Raw genomic sequence first — 16,694 nt, 5'->3', positions numbered from 1 at the left:
TGGCTCTTTCGGTGGTCTCCGAACCATCGGCGCCTTTCATAGCCTTGCTGCTCTCGGAGGTTTCCTCAGGTGATTTGGTTGTGAACGTTTCCAGGTGGAGTTCCACGTTCTGCATTCCAGGTGTGTTTCTCTTCTTTCACACCTACCCTCCTTGCCATACAAGGCTGCTCATCTCCTCCCACTGGTTCCAGGACTCAGAATCTCAACCTTTGCCTGCCTTCCGCAAGGTCCCCATCTTGCATCTTTCTCCCATTCTGCTCCAGTCTTCTCAGCTGCTTCAAGGAGCAGCTCGTGCTCCCTCACCGCCTCTCCTCTAACTCCAGCCTAGAGCCACTCCCCTTAGACTTTGCCTCCATCCCCTTCCCTGCATCCGCTCTCCCCACGTCCCCTCTTTGCAGCCGCTTCTTGGAGCCCCGTTCATCGTTGTCTCCTCTTCTACCCCCTGTCGGAGAACCAACAGCGTTCGGCTAGCTGAGAGACAGAGAGGCTTCTCCGGGGTAGAATTACAAGGTGTGTGTTATGCGCATAAGGTAGCTCTCCAGAGAGAGGGACCCCATATAACAAAGTAATGGATCATTTATAGTCTTAACTTGCATACAGTTGATTGGTCAGACACAGTTACTAGGATACACTTGATTTTGATTGGATACAGACTATAGTAACGGATGAACAAACAGGTATGTTTGAGCTCTCAAGCGGTAATTCTTCAACATCTTAGCTTTGACAAGCCAATACTCCCAGTTCAGCTAGATCCCGTTCTTTCCAGCTCCGTACAGTCCGTTCTGCACATTGCTGTGTGAGGTCAGACCATTGTCTGCATGTCTGCCAGCAAGCGAGCAGAGCTAATCACGTGGGCCCTTAGCCTTCCAGAAGCCATGTTAGTTGTGCGAACTTTACACAGTTGGCCACACCCCACTGCTCTGTGTGATGCTCTTGGGTATGACCTTCCATCTCGAAATCTTGGCCCCCTCTGGCTTCCACAACTGTGACCTCCCGTCACCTTCCATGGTAAATAGTCTCAGAGGGGTAGCCGTGTTAGTCAGAAGCCTTGCAAAACAAAGCAAGCAGTCCTGTAGCACCTTAAAGACTAACGGTTATATTTATTAGGTCATGAGCGAAACCCACGAAAGCTCATTACCTAATAAATACAATTGTTAGCCTTTAAGGTGCTACAGGACTGCTTGCTTTGTCCTCCCTTCACGTGCTAGCCAGGTGGCTGTTGGCGAGATGTGGACATGCCGGTGGGCTTTTTTGGTATTTAACTAAGGTTGTATTTAGATGGCATGCTCCTAATCTGAGAATGAAGGAATATACGAAGGGCAAGAGACGGGATAAAGCGATCTGGGACAGGGACTGTGCTGGATGCGGCTTGTGCTTGTGACCAAGCTGTTACTCTCCTAATAACAGGAATTTACAAAGGCGGAGGGTAGGCTCTGGTGCAGAGGTGAAGCCCTTGGACAGGTGACGGGCTCAGGGAAGAGCACCCTTCTGTGACTCCTCCGCTAACGATGTTAACATCTGTCCGGCTCCTCCGTGCAGGTTTGAGGAGTTCCTCCATCGGAAATGGTCTTCGGAGAAGCGCTTTGGCTTGGAAGGCTGCGAGGTGCTGATCCCAGCCCTGAAGACGATCATTGACAAGTCCAGCGAGAAGGGAGTGGACTATGTTATCATGGGGATGCCACACAGGTAACCGATTGCTTATTTTTCCCCCCCCCCATATTTTGGCAGCGGTGCAGGTGGCAGGACAAAGTTGTGGGCAGACAGCAGGTGATGTGAGCTGACCTTTTTCCCCCCAGAGACGATTCAGTTAAATTTGATGGAAAATGATCTCAACAAACTGAGATGCCCCATGCGATTTAGGCCTTAGCATCGCCCCATTTGCAGCAAGCGTCTCCCAGGATCAAAGGCTGCGGGAAATGTGTTTTTGCGTGCAGGGAATGCCCTGTGTCTTTCTAAAGGCAGAGCCCAGCACACGAGCCCTTCTTCAGGTGCATTACTGCACGTGGGGATCTGCAAGGCAGTAATGTACCACCAGGGAGCACTTGCTCAAGGAGGTGTTGCTTCCTGCACCGAGGCCCTGGTGCAAGGTACCAAGCAGGTTGGACCTGCCTGCATGTTGAGCCTTGCAACGTTGATTTAACTGGTTGCCTGGATGTAGATTAATTAGGAGGTATAAAGAACAGTCTTGCTGAGCTGGCTGCCTGCCAGCATTCCCCGTGGCTGGGTCCGCTAGACTCCGGTGTGGGGGCATTAGTACATCAGAGTATTGCCAAAAGAAGCCCTCGTGGGACAGCATGCCGCAGGTTGCCCACCTCGCTGCCCTCAGCGTCGAGACAGGGAGAGTCAAGCTCGTTCTTGGCATGACACAGGAAGAGGAGTGGGTCCTTGTCTGTGGCATGAAACATGCGGGAGGAGCGGTGCTCTCTCCAGACAGGCAATATAAAGTGCATGGCCAGCTGTCCACCTCTGGCTGACTGGCGCTGGTTTCACAGGGGGCGTCTGAATGTCCTTGCCAACGTGATCAGGAAGGAGCTGGAGCAGATCTTCTGTCAGTTTGATTCCAAGCTGGAGGCGGCGGATGAGGTGGGTGAGGTTGGCGTCGTGGTAGCAGCCATGTGAATCTCGGTCCAGTCTGCGAGGGGCCTCTTTCCCTTGGCAAGCCCTGTCCCCAGAGCCCCCAGCAGCATCCCCTGGGAGTTGTCAGCCCGAGGGGCCCTTCTGGGCAGATGTCCCACCTCCGACCAGGGCCAGAGGATGATGACAGAGCTCCCTTAACAGGCACAGTTCTGGAACAGCCTGTCCATGTGGGAGATACCTGCCTGTTCCTGCCCCTCGTCAATTACTGGTTGGCTCTTAATCAGGAAGGCTCAGTCCCTTTCTCTCTTCTCATCCTGTGATTCACTGCTGTGTTCTGATCACCCAGACAGGTAGCTGGTTACTCATTGCCCCTGCTCAGCGTGGCCTCAGGGATACCTTGGGGTAGTGAGATCTGCAGGGAAGATGTTGTGTTAAGTGTTATCCATTTATCCAGTTTCTGAGCCAGGACAGGACTTCACCCTGTGACTGTTCACCTTAATTGTGTCTTGTGAGACTCCGTAGCCTTTCCACAGTACTCCTGAGAATCCAGTGAATTGTGAATTTCGGTTCTCCCACATCCCCTACCCTGGAGTCAGATCTTGACAGCTGAGAGGAACACAGTCCTTTGACAGAACCTGGGCTGATCTGTCCCTATCCTATTGTGAGCTTTTAGTTCAGGCTCCCCCCTGTCTTTCATAGTGTGGCCCACATGTTGGCAGAGAGATGATCTCCTGGAACACTTTCCTGCTGTAAGATGAAGTGCTTATCGTCCCTGTGCCTCGCTAGAGTCATTTCTTCTTTGGTGGGGAGGGATAGGAGAAGCTTGTTGTTTTTGTGCCTCCTCACACAAGTTACTTCACCCACCCCAATCTCTTCCTCTCGCACTGTAAGTTTATTCCCGGGTCTTACTGCTTTCCTTCTTCCGGACCCCAATTCCTTAAGGCTGGGTTCAGCCTGTAGATTCTCTAGTTCTAGAGAAGTCTCAGAGGGGGTAGCTGAGTTAGTCTGTATCCTCAGAAACAGCAAGAAGTCCTGTGGCACCTTACAGACTAACAGATTTTTAGGAGCATAAATTTCCGTGGGCAAAGACCATGAATGGTCAATGGACAATGCGGCTGATGAAGCGGGTCTTTGCCCATGAAAGCTGATGCTCCAAAAAATCTGTTAGTCTATAAGGTGCCACAGGACTTCTTAATTCTAGAGAGGTGGTTGTTCCCCTTTATTCAGCACTGGTGAGGCCACATTTGGAGTGTTGCATCCAGTTCTGGGCTCTCCATTACTGAAAAGATGTGGACACCTTGGAGAGGGTCCAGTGGAGGGCAACCAAAATGATTAAGGGTCTGGAGCACATGACCTTTGAGGAGAGGCTGAGGGATTTGGGCTTATTTAGTTTGCAGAAGAGAAGACTGAGGGGCGATTTAATAGCAGCCTTCAACTTCCTGAAGGGGAGCTCTGAAGAGGCTGGAGAGAGGCTGTTCTCAGTGGCGACAGGTGGCCGAACAGGGAGCAATGGGCTCAAGTTAGAGGGGGAGGTGTAGGTTGGATATGAGGAAGAACTTTCCCCAGGAGGGTGGCGAAGCGCTGGAATGCGTCACCGAGAGAGGTGGTGGAATCCCCATCCCTGGAGGTTTCTCAAAGTCCTGGCTGGGATGACTTGGTTGGGGTTGGTCCTGCGTCAGGCAGGGGGCTGGACTAGATGACCTCCTGAGATGAACTCCAGCCCTGGGATTCTGATTCCTTCTCTTCACTCCCCCATCCACCTCCCTGGCTCTCCCCAGTCCCTCTGCACCTTCCTCCGAACCATTCTTGTCTCCTTTCCTTTGCTCAGCACTTCGACCTCCTGGCTGCTCAGCCACCCTCCAGCGCCCTATGATTCTCCCATCTTTAGGGCGTAAATGAGGCCAAATGCATCTTGGCAGTGTACAGAATACAGGGGGAACCAGGGCCTTTGTTTCTGAATTTGGGTGCTTAAAGCTCGTAGCACTCAAGTACCCAAACAAGCTTCCTGACATTGCTTCAGTGGGAGCAGGATCGGGTCCTTAATGATATAGGTGGTTTTAATCTTTCTGGTCGATATGTGGGGCCCCTATGTGATACCAGCGAATGCACATGGCCCCTGGACTCGGGTGTTTCTGGTTATTGCAGCTCTAGCGGAGGAACTTGGAGTTCTTGGCCCTTGCATACGCCATGTAAGCCTAGGAGATGCTGTGTGCCCAGGCTGTGAAGCTGGGAATGACAGGTCACCCCCTGGGACTCTGGCTCTCATGAGAAATCAGCCCATGCTTCTCTCCTGGCCCTGATCTCTCTCTCCAGGGCTCTGGAGATGTGAAGTACCACTTGGGAATGTACCACCGGAGGATTAACCGCGTCACCGAGAGAAACATCACGCTCTCTTTGGTGGCAAACCCCTCTCACTTGGAGGCTGCGGACCCAGTGGTGCAGGGCAAGACAAAGGCAGAACAGTTCTATTGTGGGGACACGGAAGGAAAGAAGGTAAATGGCACCACATACCCCTGATCTGATGTCTGTTACAAGCGATTCACGCTCCGCTTGTAGCGGATTGAAGGCTGGTAAACTGCTCTGCCAGGGACCCAGGTGATCCAAAGCAATCCAGGTGCATTGGCCGTTCCATATCCCTCCCAGTGTTGGGAGTGCTGTCGGCGACCAGGAGAGCTCTGCTCCCGAGTGAAGTCCCTCTCCTGTTGCCCTCTTCCATCAGTAACCAGACGAGCGCCTCTTCTGTCCTGCTCCAGCTTAACCTCTCCCTTGTGAGCAGCAGTAATGCGGGGTCTGGGAGTGGGAGGCCAGGTTCTTATTCGAGGTGAATATCCAAATCTGCAGATCAGCAGAAGGGGCAGGTGTTCACGGTTCAGCACCATGGACTTGGAAGGAAAGGGATCGCTATCCCTGAGACGCTCGTGGAATTCCACTTCTAATAGCTGTACGTGAGACACCCTCCCGAAGAGTTGAGGTGGCGCTGGAAAAGTGCAGCCTCTCTCTGCGTGTGGGTTTTTTCTGCCAGCACTTGGGAGGGAGGTCTGTCTTCAGCAACTCAGCGCAGTCTCTAATCTCCCCTTCCTTTTTTCCCCGCAAGCTGAAGAAGTGGTATGGGCCCTGGCTGGTGCTTAATGAACCTGGGGCTGGGGACGAGGTGACACGCAGCAGGAGCTTGCTTAAATGACACTATCCTCTGACTACTTGAGGAGCTTTCTTTAATTCCAAGAATCCTGTTTTAACTGAGGTTCTCGCACTTCAGGGCAGGGAAGTGGGAATTGTCTTCCTGAGTTATTGCATCAGATGCCAGCCTCCAATGGAGGAGCTTTGTTACACTTGAAACCTCCGACACCTCGCTTCCTAGCGCAGTCGCTGGGGGCTGGCGCACCAGCCCTCCCTTACTGTGAAGGCTATGGATGGACAATGGAAAGGAGGAGGCTACAAGAGAGGTGTAGGAACAGTGTGCGGGAAGGAAGTTTTTTCCATGCCCTGTTTAACTGTTGCTCCCTGCAGCCTGTTACCCTTCCTTCCCCAGCATTGCTGAAAAGAAGCTGCCGAGATACCAGCCTTCAGTTCGGTCCTCTTGTCCCCACAGGTGATGTCCATTCTCTTGCACGGCGATGCAGCTTTTGCCGGGCAGGGGATAGTGTATGAGACGTTCCATCTGAGCGACTTGCCGTCCTACACTACACATGGGACAGTTCACGTGGTCGTGAACAACCAGGTAAAAACGAGGCTCTTCGGACGCAGGGCTCGGTCCTGCAGCTCCACCATTGCCAGCACTGTTGGGAACGTGCTCTTCAAACGCCCAGGCCGGGGTGAATGGCGAGGTGCTCTGGCCCATTGTGTTAATGCGTTAGCAATCGCACGTCAGCATTGGTGTAATTAGGGCAGCACAGGGTCCGAGACATCTCTGTGGGTTACTTGCCTGGCTGACATTCTGGTGAGTTTCACGGCTCCAGGCTAGAGTTGTGAAATTGACAAGAAAGCCAGCTGTCAACCCCAGGCCATCGGGGGATTCCAGCTGGGTCTGAGCTGCCCCCTTGGGCCTGCTGCTGCTCCTCCCAGCCCAGCTGCCCAGGGGGGTCCCGAGCAGGGAGCTGCATGCAGGGCTGCCTGCCAGCGCGCTCAGCCTCACACGCTGACCCTCGTGAGTCGGTGGAAGTGCTCCTGGTGAGGGTGTGAGTTGCTGATGAGAAGAGGGTGGTGTGGCTTTGAACCATTGCAGCGTGGACATGCCCGAAGTGACTGTTTGCTTCCTGCTCTGTTTTGAGCTCTCAGTGGCTGGCTTGAGATCCTGTTCTCTGGTGTTGGGCTGGCTGCATAGGAGGAAAGAGTCTTTTTTCCCCTCTTACCTCTTGCAAGCCTTATCCTTCTGTAGACCCCATTAGTGCTGTACCTCATGACTGCCCTCTGCTGATCAGAGCGTAGCAAGTCAGCACAGAGCTCACTTAAAACTCATTTGGATAGCTTCCTAGTGAGACCAGCCTAACAACTGGCGCCTTTATCGGCAGGAGTAGCTTTCTTTGGTAATCTTGAGCGCCTCCAAAGAAAAATGTTAGCACATCCTCGTGTCATGGGGTTCAGGGAGCCCCAGGCACTTTACCCCATCTGCAGCCAGAAGTGACTCTCACTCAGCAGGTAGAACAGGAGGCTCATTTAGTCAGAGACACAGCACAGTGCAGAGGTGTTAGTACAGCAGCCAGAAATAGTCCTTCCAATCCATCTTGGGGAGGGGAGCCCCCCCACCCCAAACCAGGACCTTGGTTCCCCCCACTTGTTCCTCTCCTCCCGTCCAGGCTAACCCCCTTCCAACTCCCCCACACTAAATGCCCCCCTCTCATTCCAAACCAGCCGGGCTCCTCCCTGCTCTTTGTTCAGGGACAGAGGTGTTACCCGCCAGATTAGGTTACAGCCAGCAAGGGGTCATCCCCAGCCTGTGTGAGCTGCTCAGGCGCACCCAGCAGAGTTTCCAGTGCTGAGCGCTCACAGCCGGCAGCGGGTTTCTGTTGGTGAGACACATGCACATAACAAAACTTATTCCACACAAGGATGGAAAAATTGAGAGGGAACGCGGCTGGCTGGGGAGGCAAACGTCAAAAAAAAATCTCTAATCGATAGTCACTGCAGCTCCTTGTTATAGCTGATAGAGGCAGTGTGGCCTCATGATTAGAGCTGAGACCGGTAGGGAGGTGGGAACCTGTGGTTTACTCCCAGCTCTGCCAGCAGCTCAGTTAAAATCTCTGATCCCTTCTCCCCACCCCCTGAAGCACTTTAACAAGCTCAAGTGAGGGATTTTCTCGACTTCTCTGCATCTGCTCTCTGTTTTCCACGGCTGCCCCCGATTCCTCTGTCTCCAGATCGGATTTACTACAGACCCGCGCATGGCCCGTTCCTCTCCATACCCGACCGACGTGGCCCGGGTGGTGAACGCACCTATTTTCCACGTCAATGCGGATGACCCGGAGGCGGTGGTGTATGTGTGCAACGTGGCAGCCGAATGGAGAAGCACTTTCCACAAGGATGTGGTGGTGGACTTGGTAGGTGGTTGGGAACCAGACAGGGCTTTGCTGAAATCCTGGCCCTGCTTAATGAACTTCTGGGGAAGTGACCGACAAAAGGCTCTTCAGATTGTGTTTGTACGGTGCACGGCCTGGCCCTGGGCTGTGACTGGAGCTTGGCGATGCTGTTGTAATCCAGATGATATTGACTGTGTGTGTGTGAGAGAGAGAGAGAGAGAGAGAGAGAGAGAGAAGGCACTGAAAAGGGAGCTGTGTTGTGCTTGAAGAAAACAAGAATCTAATTTTCCTGTGGCATAGCTCTAAAATATCTGCAGCGTTTGCCTGTTAAGAGACAAAACCATTCCATGAAGTCAGCAATCACTCCATTGGCTTCACTGGAACCTACCCCGATTTAGACCAGTATAAAGAAGACCAGAATCAGGCCTTCTGCATTCAGGCTACCCATGATTTCCTTCCTCATGGGTACATCCAACGCATAGCTCAGCCTAAATGTGACTGCTTTTTTGGCCCCTGAAATAGGGGTTGAAGAGTGGCTCTTGCTAATGGCTTTTTTTCCTGGAATGGACTAGGTGTGTTACAGGCGGAATGGCCACAACGAGATGGACGAGCCCATGTTCACCCAGCCGCTGATGTACAAGCAAATCCGGAAGCAAAAACCTGTGCTGCAGAAATACGCCGAAATGCTAATTTCAGAGGGGGTGGTAAATCAGCCGGAGTATGAGGTACAGTCACTCAGGGCTTTAAAAGTAAGGTGTGGTCAGTCATAAGTCACAACCCCAGAGATGTAGCAGGCAGATGACTATTGAATGGGGAAAAATGCAGATTAGTATAACGCAAGAAATACCTGGTGATTACCAGCTTACCGGCCATTGCTGCATGGCATGACTGCTCCTTCCTGCTGATTCTGCAGCGTCGTGTAGCGTTGCCTGGCCCTCATGGGTTTGGAGAGGTTGGGGTGGGGGGTGGAAATGGTGCCTCATCTGCTGAGCTGGTTGGGAGGAAGGAATTGCGAGTCAGACATAAACAGGAGGCTGGGGACGCTGTTGCTTTTGCTAGCAAGACTGCCCTGACTCGGGACGCTACAAGTTTTCTGAGAGGAGCAGGGTCCTGTCCATGCTGCTGGTTAGAACCTTCCTCTTCGGCAGAAAATCCCTCTCCGCACTGGTCCTGGAAACACACTATCTCCATTTAAACCCAGTGGTAGCTGCTGTAGTTCTGGCCAGATCTGTACTGTACTGTAGTTATGCCAAAATCTTTCCCTCTTTAGTGTAGTTGGGGCAGAGCCATCCCAGCCAGTGTTTGAGCCATGCTACAGTCAAGGGGTTGAAACTCTGGCCCGACAGGAATCCATAGCAGAACTCTGCTGGATTGCGGCAGGGCCAGGGTTTCACCCTTGGCTTTCAGCAGGGGTGTAAAATGCAGGAACACAAGTGACTCCTGGCTCAGCCTGGCCAGCGCTGCCATCTAATGCCAGGCACGTTTGGCGTGCCCCGTGGGCCCTGGATTTTGCATGTCATCAGTGAAGGGGGTGAGCTCATAATGGGCACATAGCTAGCAGTTAGGCAGGGCCGACCTCTCGCTCCTGGTGTCAAGTGGCCAGCAGCAGCTCTAAGCATGGTGCAAGGAACCTTGGTGGCCCAGGTCCTAACTGGTGAGTGGGGGGGGGTAGGATTTAATGTCCGATGAGATCGTGGGTATGAAAACAGCTCTGTGGAAGCCGCACAGACTTGCACTCTCTCCATTTCTCTCAGCAGCCACAGGCTTCGCCTTTAACTTGCTTGGCTGCGGCTTGTAACAGTATTCTGCCCTGTTGCCCACAGGAGGAAATTTCCAAGTATGATAGGATCTGTGAAGAGGCCCATGCCAGATCCAAGGATGAAAAAATCCTGCACATCAAGCACTGGCTGGATTCTCCCTGGCCTGGTAAGTAACCAGCTGCTCCCCAGACAAATGGCCGTTCACAACGTCTGCCTCCAGTGAATTAGACTTGGGACTTGGGGGGAACTGCCTCTCTGAGCACGTGTCATGCAGTGCCAGGGAAGTACACTGCGGCAGCCTGGTAAAGAACGTGCACTCCTGGGAGGCGTAGGAGACTGTCTGTCTGGTTTCGGGGGCTCTGTCTCTCTGTGCTGCTGGAGATGGAGCTGCTGAGGGTTTGCTCTGCATCTGAGATCACCTGGCACAACCGTGCAGAAGGGCCTGTCACAGTCGTCACACACACACGTGAGCAGTGTCTCACTCCAGAGCCGGCCTGGCTTTCATCTTCTTCTCTCTCCCCAGGTTTCTTCACTCTGGACGGCCAACCCCGGAGCATGACCTGTCCCTCTACTGGGCTGAATGAAGACGACTTGACCCACATAGGCAAGGTGGCCAGCTCAGTGCCGGTGGAGGATTTCACCATTCATGGAGGTACGGGGGTGCTGGAGTAGACGCCCTGGCAATGTGGGTTCATTCTGGCTGGAGCTGGATGCTTTACTGGTGACTGCCGAGTGTCAGGTGTTGTTCCATCACCATCTACCAGGAGTCCGCGGTCGCTGGTGCTGCAGGACCAGCCCGGGAATGGGAGCTGGGTGGGCCGGAATGGTTAACCACTGGAACCAAGCACCGCGGGAACTAGCGGCTTCCCGCAGACAGGTGCCTTTCTGGAGATGCTGAAGCCCCCCACCAGTTGATGGCTGGAATTCCCTGGCCAGCGTGCTGCAGACGCTGTCGGACCCGGTGCGCTAACGGCCCTTCTGACCCGCGAATGGACAGCGTGTGAAGGGTGGCACCAGCAAGAGCTGAGGAGATTTCAGAGGGGGCTCATCCGGCCCCCATCACTAGTTATCTGAGCTGCTCCCCATCTTCAGTGCGTTTGTCCTCTCTCCGCCTGTTGGGGGCAGGGCTGGTGTTGCCACTGTGCAGGGGGAACTGAGGCGCTAAGGGGCTAGCTCAGGTGACCCAGGCAGTCTGTGGCAGAGCAGGGACTGTACCCCAGGATTCCGGTCTCCTAGCTTTAGCATCCGAACCCCTGGACCACCCTGCCTGCCTGCAGTGCCCAAAGGCCTCCGACGCCTGCAAACAGGCGGAAGTCCGTCTCTCCGGAGCCTCCTGCCTCAGGGACGGCACCAGCTGCTTCAGAGGAGTGGGGCAGAACCCCACAGAAGATGTGGGGCTAACCTGCCCTCCCCGCCCCAACACTGTGTGCTGGGCCTTGTCCTGCCAGGTCACAGGCAGTGGGGTTAAGCACTCGGTCGGGGGTTCACTTCCCCTCCTTAGGGGAACTCCGGGTATCCTGATCACCCAGGCGACCGGCCAGTCTCTCGGGCTCTTGCTCGGCTCTGGGCACTTAGAGCCGCTTCTGGCAGCGAGCTCCAGAGCCCTCGTGCCCAGGACAACCACACCCAGCATTCCTCGAGCCCTGCAGGGGCGCTAGTCCTTTTCCATCTGCACGAGCCTCACTCTCCCTCTTACAGCACCTTCTGGCCCTGAGCCGCACAGTTTTGACCCAGCGCTCAGACTGGTGCACTGCGGCTCGGACTGGGCTGAGGTTAGCGTTAGGTCTCCCTGCCGGGGGGGCCAGTGTCCAGCAGGGAGGGCTCGCGAAGGCAGGTGGAGCCGGCTCAGTGCTGGGTAAAGAGGCCAGGGAGGCAGCAGAAACTCCAGTTGTTTTCCAGAGCGGGGCCGGTCCGTACCAGCATGCACTCCACTCTGAGCTAGGCTGGAACAGGCTCCCTCCCTGGCAGTCCTCTTGCCTCTGCCTGGGACGCCGGGCGGCCGACGGAGGGGCTGGCAGCGGGAGCCGCGTGGTCCCAGCCCAAGGCTGCTGGCCTGGTGCGTCCCTGCCATGCCTCCCCAGCAGGCAGGTGCAAACGGTGCCGTATCTTGGCAGGGCTGAGCCGGATTCTGAAAACTCGGGGGGAGATGGTGAAGAACAGGACAGTGGACTGGGCCTTGGCGGAGTACATGGCCTTCGGCTCCCTCCTCAAAGAGGGGATCCACATCCGACTGAGCGGCCAGGACGTGGAGCGGGGGACGTTCAGGTAACTTCTTCCTCTGGCCTCTCCCCTGCTGAAGGGGGATTGCAGCCCTCCTCGCGAGCAGCCGGTGGTGCTGGGACTCTGCTGAAGGGCAAGTGGGGAGCCAGTGGAGGGGTTGGAAGCCTCTTTGGCCGCGCCAGTGGTGTTATATGGGCAGCTGCTCGCTATGATAGTGACCTGCCTTTGCCGTGCCCAGCAGCCGCGAGCCAGGCGGCCACACGCCCGCAGGGCGCTTGCTCTAGGGTCGTGCACGAGTGACGTTCCCGCTGGCCGTTCTCTCCTCCCACAGCCACCGACACCACGTCCTGCACGACCAGAACGTCGACAAGAGGACTTGCATCCCTATGAACCACCTCTGGCCAAACCAGGCTCCTTACACCGTCTGCAACAGCTCCCTCTCGGAGTACGGCGTCCTAGGTCTGTGCGGCTGGGAGGTCCCCGCCTGGAGCTGGCTGGGCTGGGCTGGCCAGGCTGGGGTCGTCACTCGGCGCCTCTCTTCCCTGCAGGTTTTGAGCTGGGCTTCGCCATGGCCAGTCCCAATGCTTTAGTGCTGTGGGAGGCCCAGTTTGGTGACTTCCACAACACCGCCCAGTGCATCATTGACCAGTTCATCTGCCCCGGCCAGGCCAAGTGGGTGAGACAGAACGGCATTGTGCTGCTGCTGCCCCACGGCATGGAGGGCATGGTAAGGCTCTGATCCGTGGCGCTGCAGGCCCAGCCCTCCGGCCGGGGGCCGTTAAAAGCCTGCACCAGCCCACCTTTCTGCTGGTGGCCGCGGCCCGCAGTGGGGTTGGGATCTGGGGCAGCGCCAGTGTCTCTGAAGGCTGGAGCGTGTGCTTGTGGGGGTGGGTGGGGAGTCCAGAGCTTGGTGCTGAGCTGGGCCGCGGGGCACTGGAGGGCGGTGGGGGGCCGGCCCGGCCGTGGGGCGTTGGGGGGGCTGGCCGGGCCGTGGAGCGCGGAGGACTGCAGCTGTTAGACCTGTTTCTTTGTAAGAGTGAAAGTCGCTCCCTTTCAAGCAGAGCTGGTCGTCCTCGTGCAGCGCCCGGCCGCTCTGCGAGGCACGGAGAGCTCTAAGGACGAGGCCTCGCCAGCGCCGCGCGCTTCACCTCTTGTTGGTTTCGCCCCCAGGGTCCCGAGCACTCGTCTGCCAGGCCAGAGCGGTTCTTGCAGATGTGCAACGACGATCCAGACGTCTTCCCCGTAAGCGTCTGGCTGGGCTGGACTCCAGCTCCCGCCTGCCTGTCACCGCTGCATGCTCTGGAGCTGGGCGTGTGGGACGGCGGCAGATGAGGCTGTGGTGCAGAGCGCCTGGGTCCTGCGCAGCAGGGAGCACTCCTGTGCTGGTAGCTCTGCCTCCCGTCCCGGGAAGGCCGAGGCTGGGTGTTGGGCGAGGACTGGGAGGACTGTGGCCATGTTAGCTGGGCGCAAACGGGGCGGTCAAGGCCAGCTGCTCCTCAGGCAGTGCCAGCGCTGGGAACTCTGTTCCCCTGCCATCTGCCTCTTCCTCTCGGCTTCCCCCGGTGCTGTGGCTGGAGTCAGCCCGTCGCTCAGTCCCGGGTGCGCTGAGGGGTTTCCGCAGGGCGGGGGTGGAGGCGACTTCCCAGCACGCCCAAAGCCCTGTGCGACTAGGCAGCCTTCGGCCTGGCCCGTGCCGTGGTGATCCCAGCACGCTGCCCAGTGTGCGTGGGGGCAGTCCCTCTTCGGGGGGCACCCCAAGGGGAAAGCAGAAGGTCACCCTGAAAGCCCTGCTCGGCAGAGAGCCGGGGGCGGTGTGGGGAGGCTGAGGTGAGGCGCTGAGCTGCCTGGGGGAACAGCTCTAGGCCGGGCTAGCATTGCCGCTGCTGAGCCTGAGCCGGCAGAGCCCTGGGCTCCTTTTTGGGGTTCTGCCCTGGACTCCCCCGGGCGCCAGCGGGGGCTGGGCCCCTGGGGTCTTTGCCTGAACCACTGCTCTCCTCCGTGGTAGAAACTCGATGACTTCGAGGTGCGTCAGCTGTACGACTGCAACTGGATTGTCGTCAACTGCTCCACTCCCGCCAACTTCTTCCACGTGCTCCGCCGGCAGATCCTCCTGCCCTTCCGTAAGCCGGTCAGTGAGCCCTGGAGCAGGGCTCCCAGCCCCCAGAGCGCCCTGAGCTGCAGCCTTCACGAGCCCGCCTGGGCCACAAGAGCTGTTCGTCTGCGTGCGGGCGCTGGGGGAGAGCCAGGGGAGGCATCGCCAGGGTCTGTGCTGGGGCGCCAAGTTGCTTTGGCTTCAGCCCCATGGGGCTGGGCTCAGGACCCAGGCGACAGCCTCCGGGTCCGGTCTAATGCCAGCCCTGCTGGGTGGACCCCAGAAACCTGCTTGTAGCCCCCTGGGGACCCCAGGCCCTGGGTTGAGAACTGCTGTTCCAGACACTGCCCTGCGCTGGACCCTGGCCCCTCACCGTAGCTCAAGTTCTAGGTTACAGCCAGCACTTGGCGGGGGGGTGGCTCAGGGTCTGAATTCAAATCGAGCTCCTGGAGCTGGAGTCCCGGGTTTTCAGCAGAAAATTAAGATTCTGCCCAAATTCTTTTTGCAGACTCTGTTCACTTTCCATGCCCAAAAACCCAATTTTTGTGCCTCATCCTGAGCACCCAAAACCGAAACCACCTCTCTGGTGGCATGCGGTCACGGTGCCGCCGCATCAGGGCCATCTTTCCTGTGAGCTGGGCTCCCCAGCCAGCCAGCTTCCCAGGATGCACCTGGCCCCAGCGTGCAGCCGCCTCTCCCCAGCCCAGGAGTCCAGCCTGTAGAAGAGACCTGGAGACTGAGACACTGATCAGCAATTCCCATGGAAGCCCCAGGGGAAACTCCCCTTTTGGAGGAGGGGGCAACCCAGTTTTCTGCCCAGCTCTCTCCTTTACCTGGTTAAGGGACAGGCGCTGACCAGCCCTGTGTCCTGGTAAGAGCCACCAGTATTCAGAACGGCCGTACCAAGCCAGGAGCACAGCAGGGAGCCCTGTTAGAGGCTGTGCTGCACCGGGGGTAGGCGAGATACACTCTGCCGAGCGTGCCGGTGCTTGTTAAAGAACTGCGTGTGCCTGGGCAGGGCACGCTGGGAGCCGGCTGAGCAGCAGCCGTGGAGATGGAGGGAGGGCCCGTTTACCACGGCAGCGGGAGTTGTACAGCCTGTGTGCCAGAAAAGCCCTCCCCAGCTGCTCTGATGGCCTGGCCTTGCTCTTCCAGCTGATCATCTTCACTCCAAAGTCGCTGCTACGCCACCCCGAAGCCCGGTCCAGCTTTGATGACATGCTGCCAGGTACGAAGAAGGGTTTTGCCAGTGCCTAGGGCCCCGAGTGATCGGAGGAGAGAGTCACCAGAGGGCAGTGTCTGCCTTTTAACGGCCCCCGCTCTGCTCCCGGCGGGCGCCTGTCCACTGCCTCTGGGCGGCGTGTGTCACACTGCTTCACAATATCTCCCCTGCATGGGCCAGAGGGGTCTGAGCTAGCTCGGTCCTTCTGCAGGCGTAGCCAGTCCCTCGGCATCCAGGCCTGTAACTGGCCCCGTTAGCACCACGCACAAGCCCTGGGCGGTTGAGATGTGCCCCCCACAGCTGGCTGTGCTCCGCTGCAGGCACCCACTTCCTGCGCGTGATCCCGGAGAGCGGCCCCGCAGCCCAGAACCCCGCCAACGTCAAGCGGGTGCTCTTCTGCACCGGCAAAGTGTACTACGAGCTCACCCGGGAGCGCAAGGCCCTGGACATGGAGCAGGACGTGGCCATCACCAGGGTGGAGCAGGTGAGCGTGTGTGTGTCACAGGGGGCACCAGCGTCCCTGGCCAGTCCAGCTGCAGCTCAGCACATCCCCAGGAGCCCCGGAGAAGTCAATCCGCGATGACGTCATAGAGCGCGGGCCCGTCGTTCCGCTTCCGCTGCCTGATGACCCGGCCCGGCCTCGGCTGGCAAATGCACCATTACTGCACCTGAGCTGCCCGAGAGGCGCGGCGCGGGGCGGAGGGGGCTTCCACGCAGGGTTGCGAGGGGGAGGCCCTTGGTGGTGGGGGGCATTCGCCAGCACTGAGCCCTCCCTGTCTCTCGGCAGCTCTCTCCGTTCCCCTTTGACCTCCTGCAGCAGGAAGCACTGAAGTACCCCAACGCCGAGCTGGTCTGGTGCCAGGAGGAACACAAGAACCAGGGCTACTACGACTACGTGAAACCCCGGCTCCGCACCACCATCGACCGCGCCAAGCCCGTGTGGTAAGGGCCAGCTGCGCCGCGCCCTGCACTCAGCTGCTCCCGCCGGCCGCCGGGGGGGCGTCGCGCCATGCGGGAGGAGGGGCAGAGCTCACACGGGGGACCGGCCCGGGCAGCTCTCAAGTGGACGCGCTTTTGCTGCGCACTTTGCCAAGACGCCACCGGGCCTGGGGTTTTCGGATGAGGCTGATGGCTCGGTCCAGGGTCTGCAGCGGGGCTGGCGTCCCAGTGAGGGAGCTGCAGGCAGCCTGGGCTGCTCCCTGGGAGGCGGCTGGGGTTAGCAGGGGCCGCACGTACCACCCTCTGTGTCTCCATCAGATCTTGGCAGCCTCTGGCCCCCTCCCCTGCACCCAGCCCTCCTGTAGCTGTAC

General features: G+C 57.5%; 1 protein-coding gene across 5 annotated transcripts in view; it reads left to right on the top strand.

The window, feature by feature from the left end:
- The window catches only part of OGDH (oxoglutarate dehydrogenase), a 76,115-nt gene that overhangs the window by 59,183 nt on the left and 238 nt on the right, over window positions 1–16,694 (top strand). For 4 of the 5 annotated variants that reach the window (XM_074982019.1, XM_074982016.1, XM_074982020.1 and 1 more), the window contains 16 exons: window positions 1,540–1,686; window positions 2,493–2,583; window positions 4,891–5,070; window positions 6,167–6,295; window positions 7,932–8,111; window positions 8,663–8,815; window positions 9,914–10,016; window positions 10,374–10,502; window positions 11,965–12,115; window positions 12,402–12,529; window positions 12,619–12,797; window positions 13,241–13,312; window positions 14,076–14,198; window positions 15,318–15,390; window positions 15,705–15,868; window positions 16,172–16,326. In XM_074982019.1, coding sequence (XP_074838120.1) covers window positions 1,540–1,686; window positions 2,493–2,583; window positions 4,891–5,070; window positions 6,167–6,295; window positions 7,932–8,111; window positions 8,663–8,815; window positions 9,914–10,016; window positions 10,374–10,502; window positions 11,965–12,115; window positions 12,402–12,529; window positions 12,619–12,797; window positions 13,241–13,312; window positions 14,076–14,198; window positions 15,318–15,390; window positions 15,705–15,868; window positions 16,172–16,326 — 2,157 coding nt within the window. Of the gene's footprint in view, window positions 1–1,539; window positions 1,687–2,492; window positions 2,584–4,890; window positions 5,071–6,166; window positions 6,296–7,931; window positions 8,112–8,662; window positions 8,816–9,913; window positions 10,017–10,373; window positions 10,503–11,964; window positions 12,116–12,401; window positions 12,530–12,618; window positions 12,798–13,240; window positions 13,313–14,075; window positions 14,199–15,317; window positions 15,391–15,704; window positions 15,869–16,171; window positions 16,327–16,694 lie in introns of those variants that run through there. The other variant, XM_074982021.1, reaches the window with a different exon arrangement.

The sequence above is a fragment of the Carettochelys insculpta genome, chromosome 31 (genome assembly GCF_033958435.1).
Source record: "Carettochelys insculpta isolate YL-2023 chromosome 31, ASM3395843v1, whole genome shotgun sequence".
Taxonomy (NCBI): Eukaryota; Metazoa; Chordata; order Testudines; family Carettochelyidae; genus Carettochelys; species Carettochelys insculpta.
The sequence above is the reverse complement of the archived record's forward strand: the minus strand, read 5'-3'. Positions and strand labels throughout refer to the sequence as shown.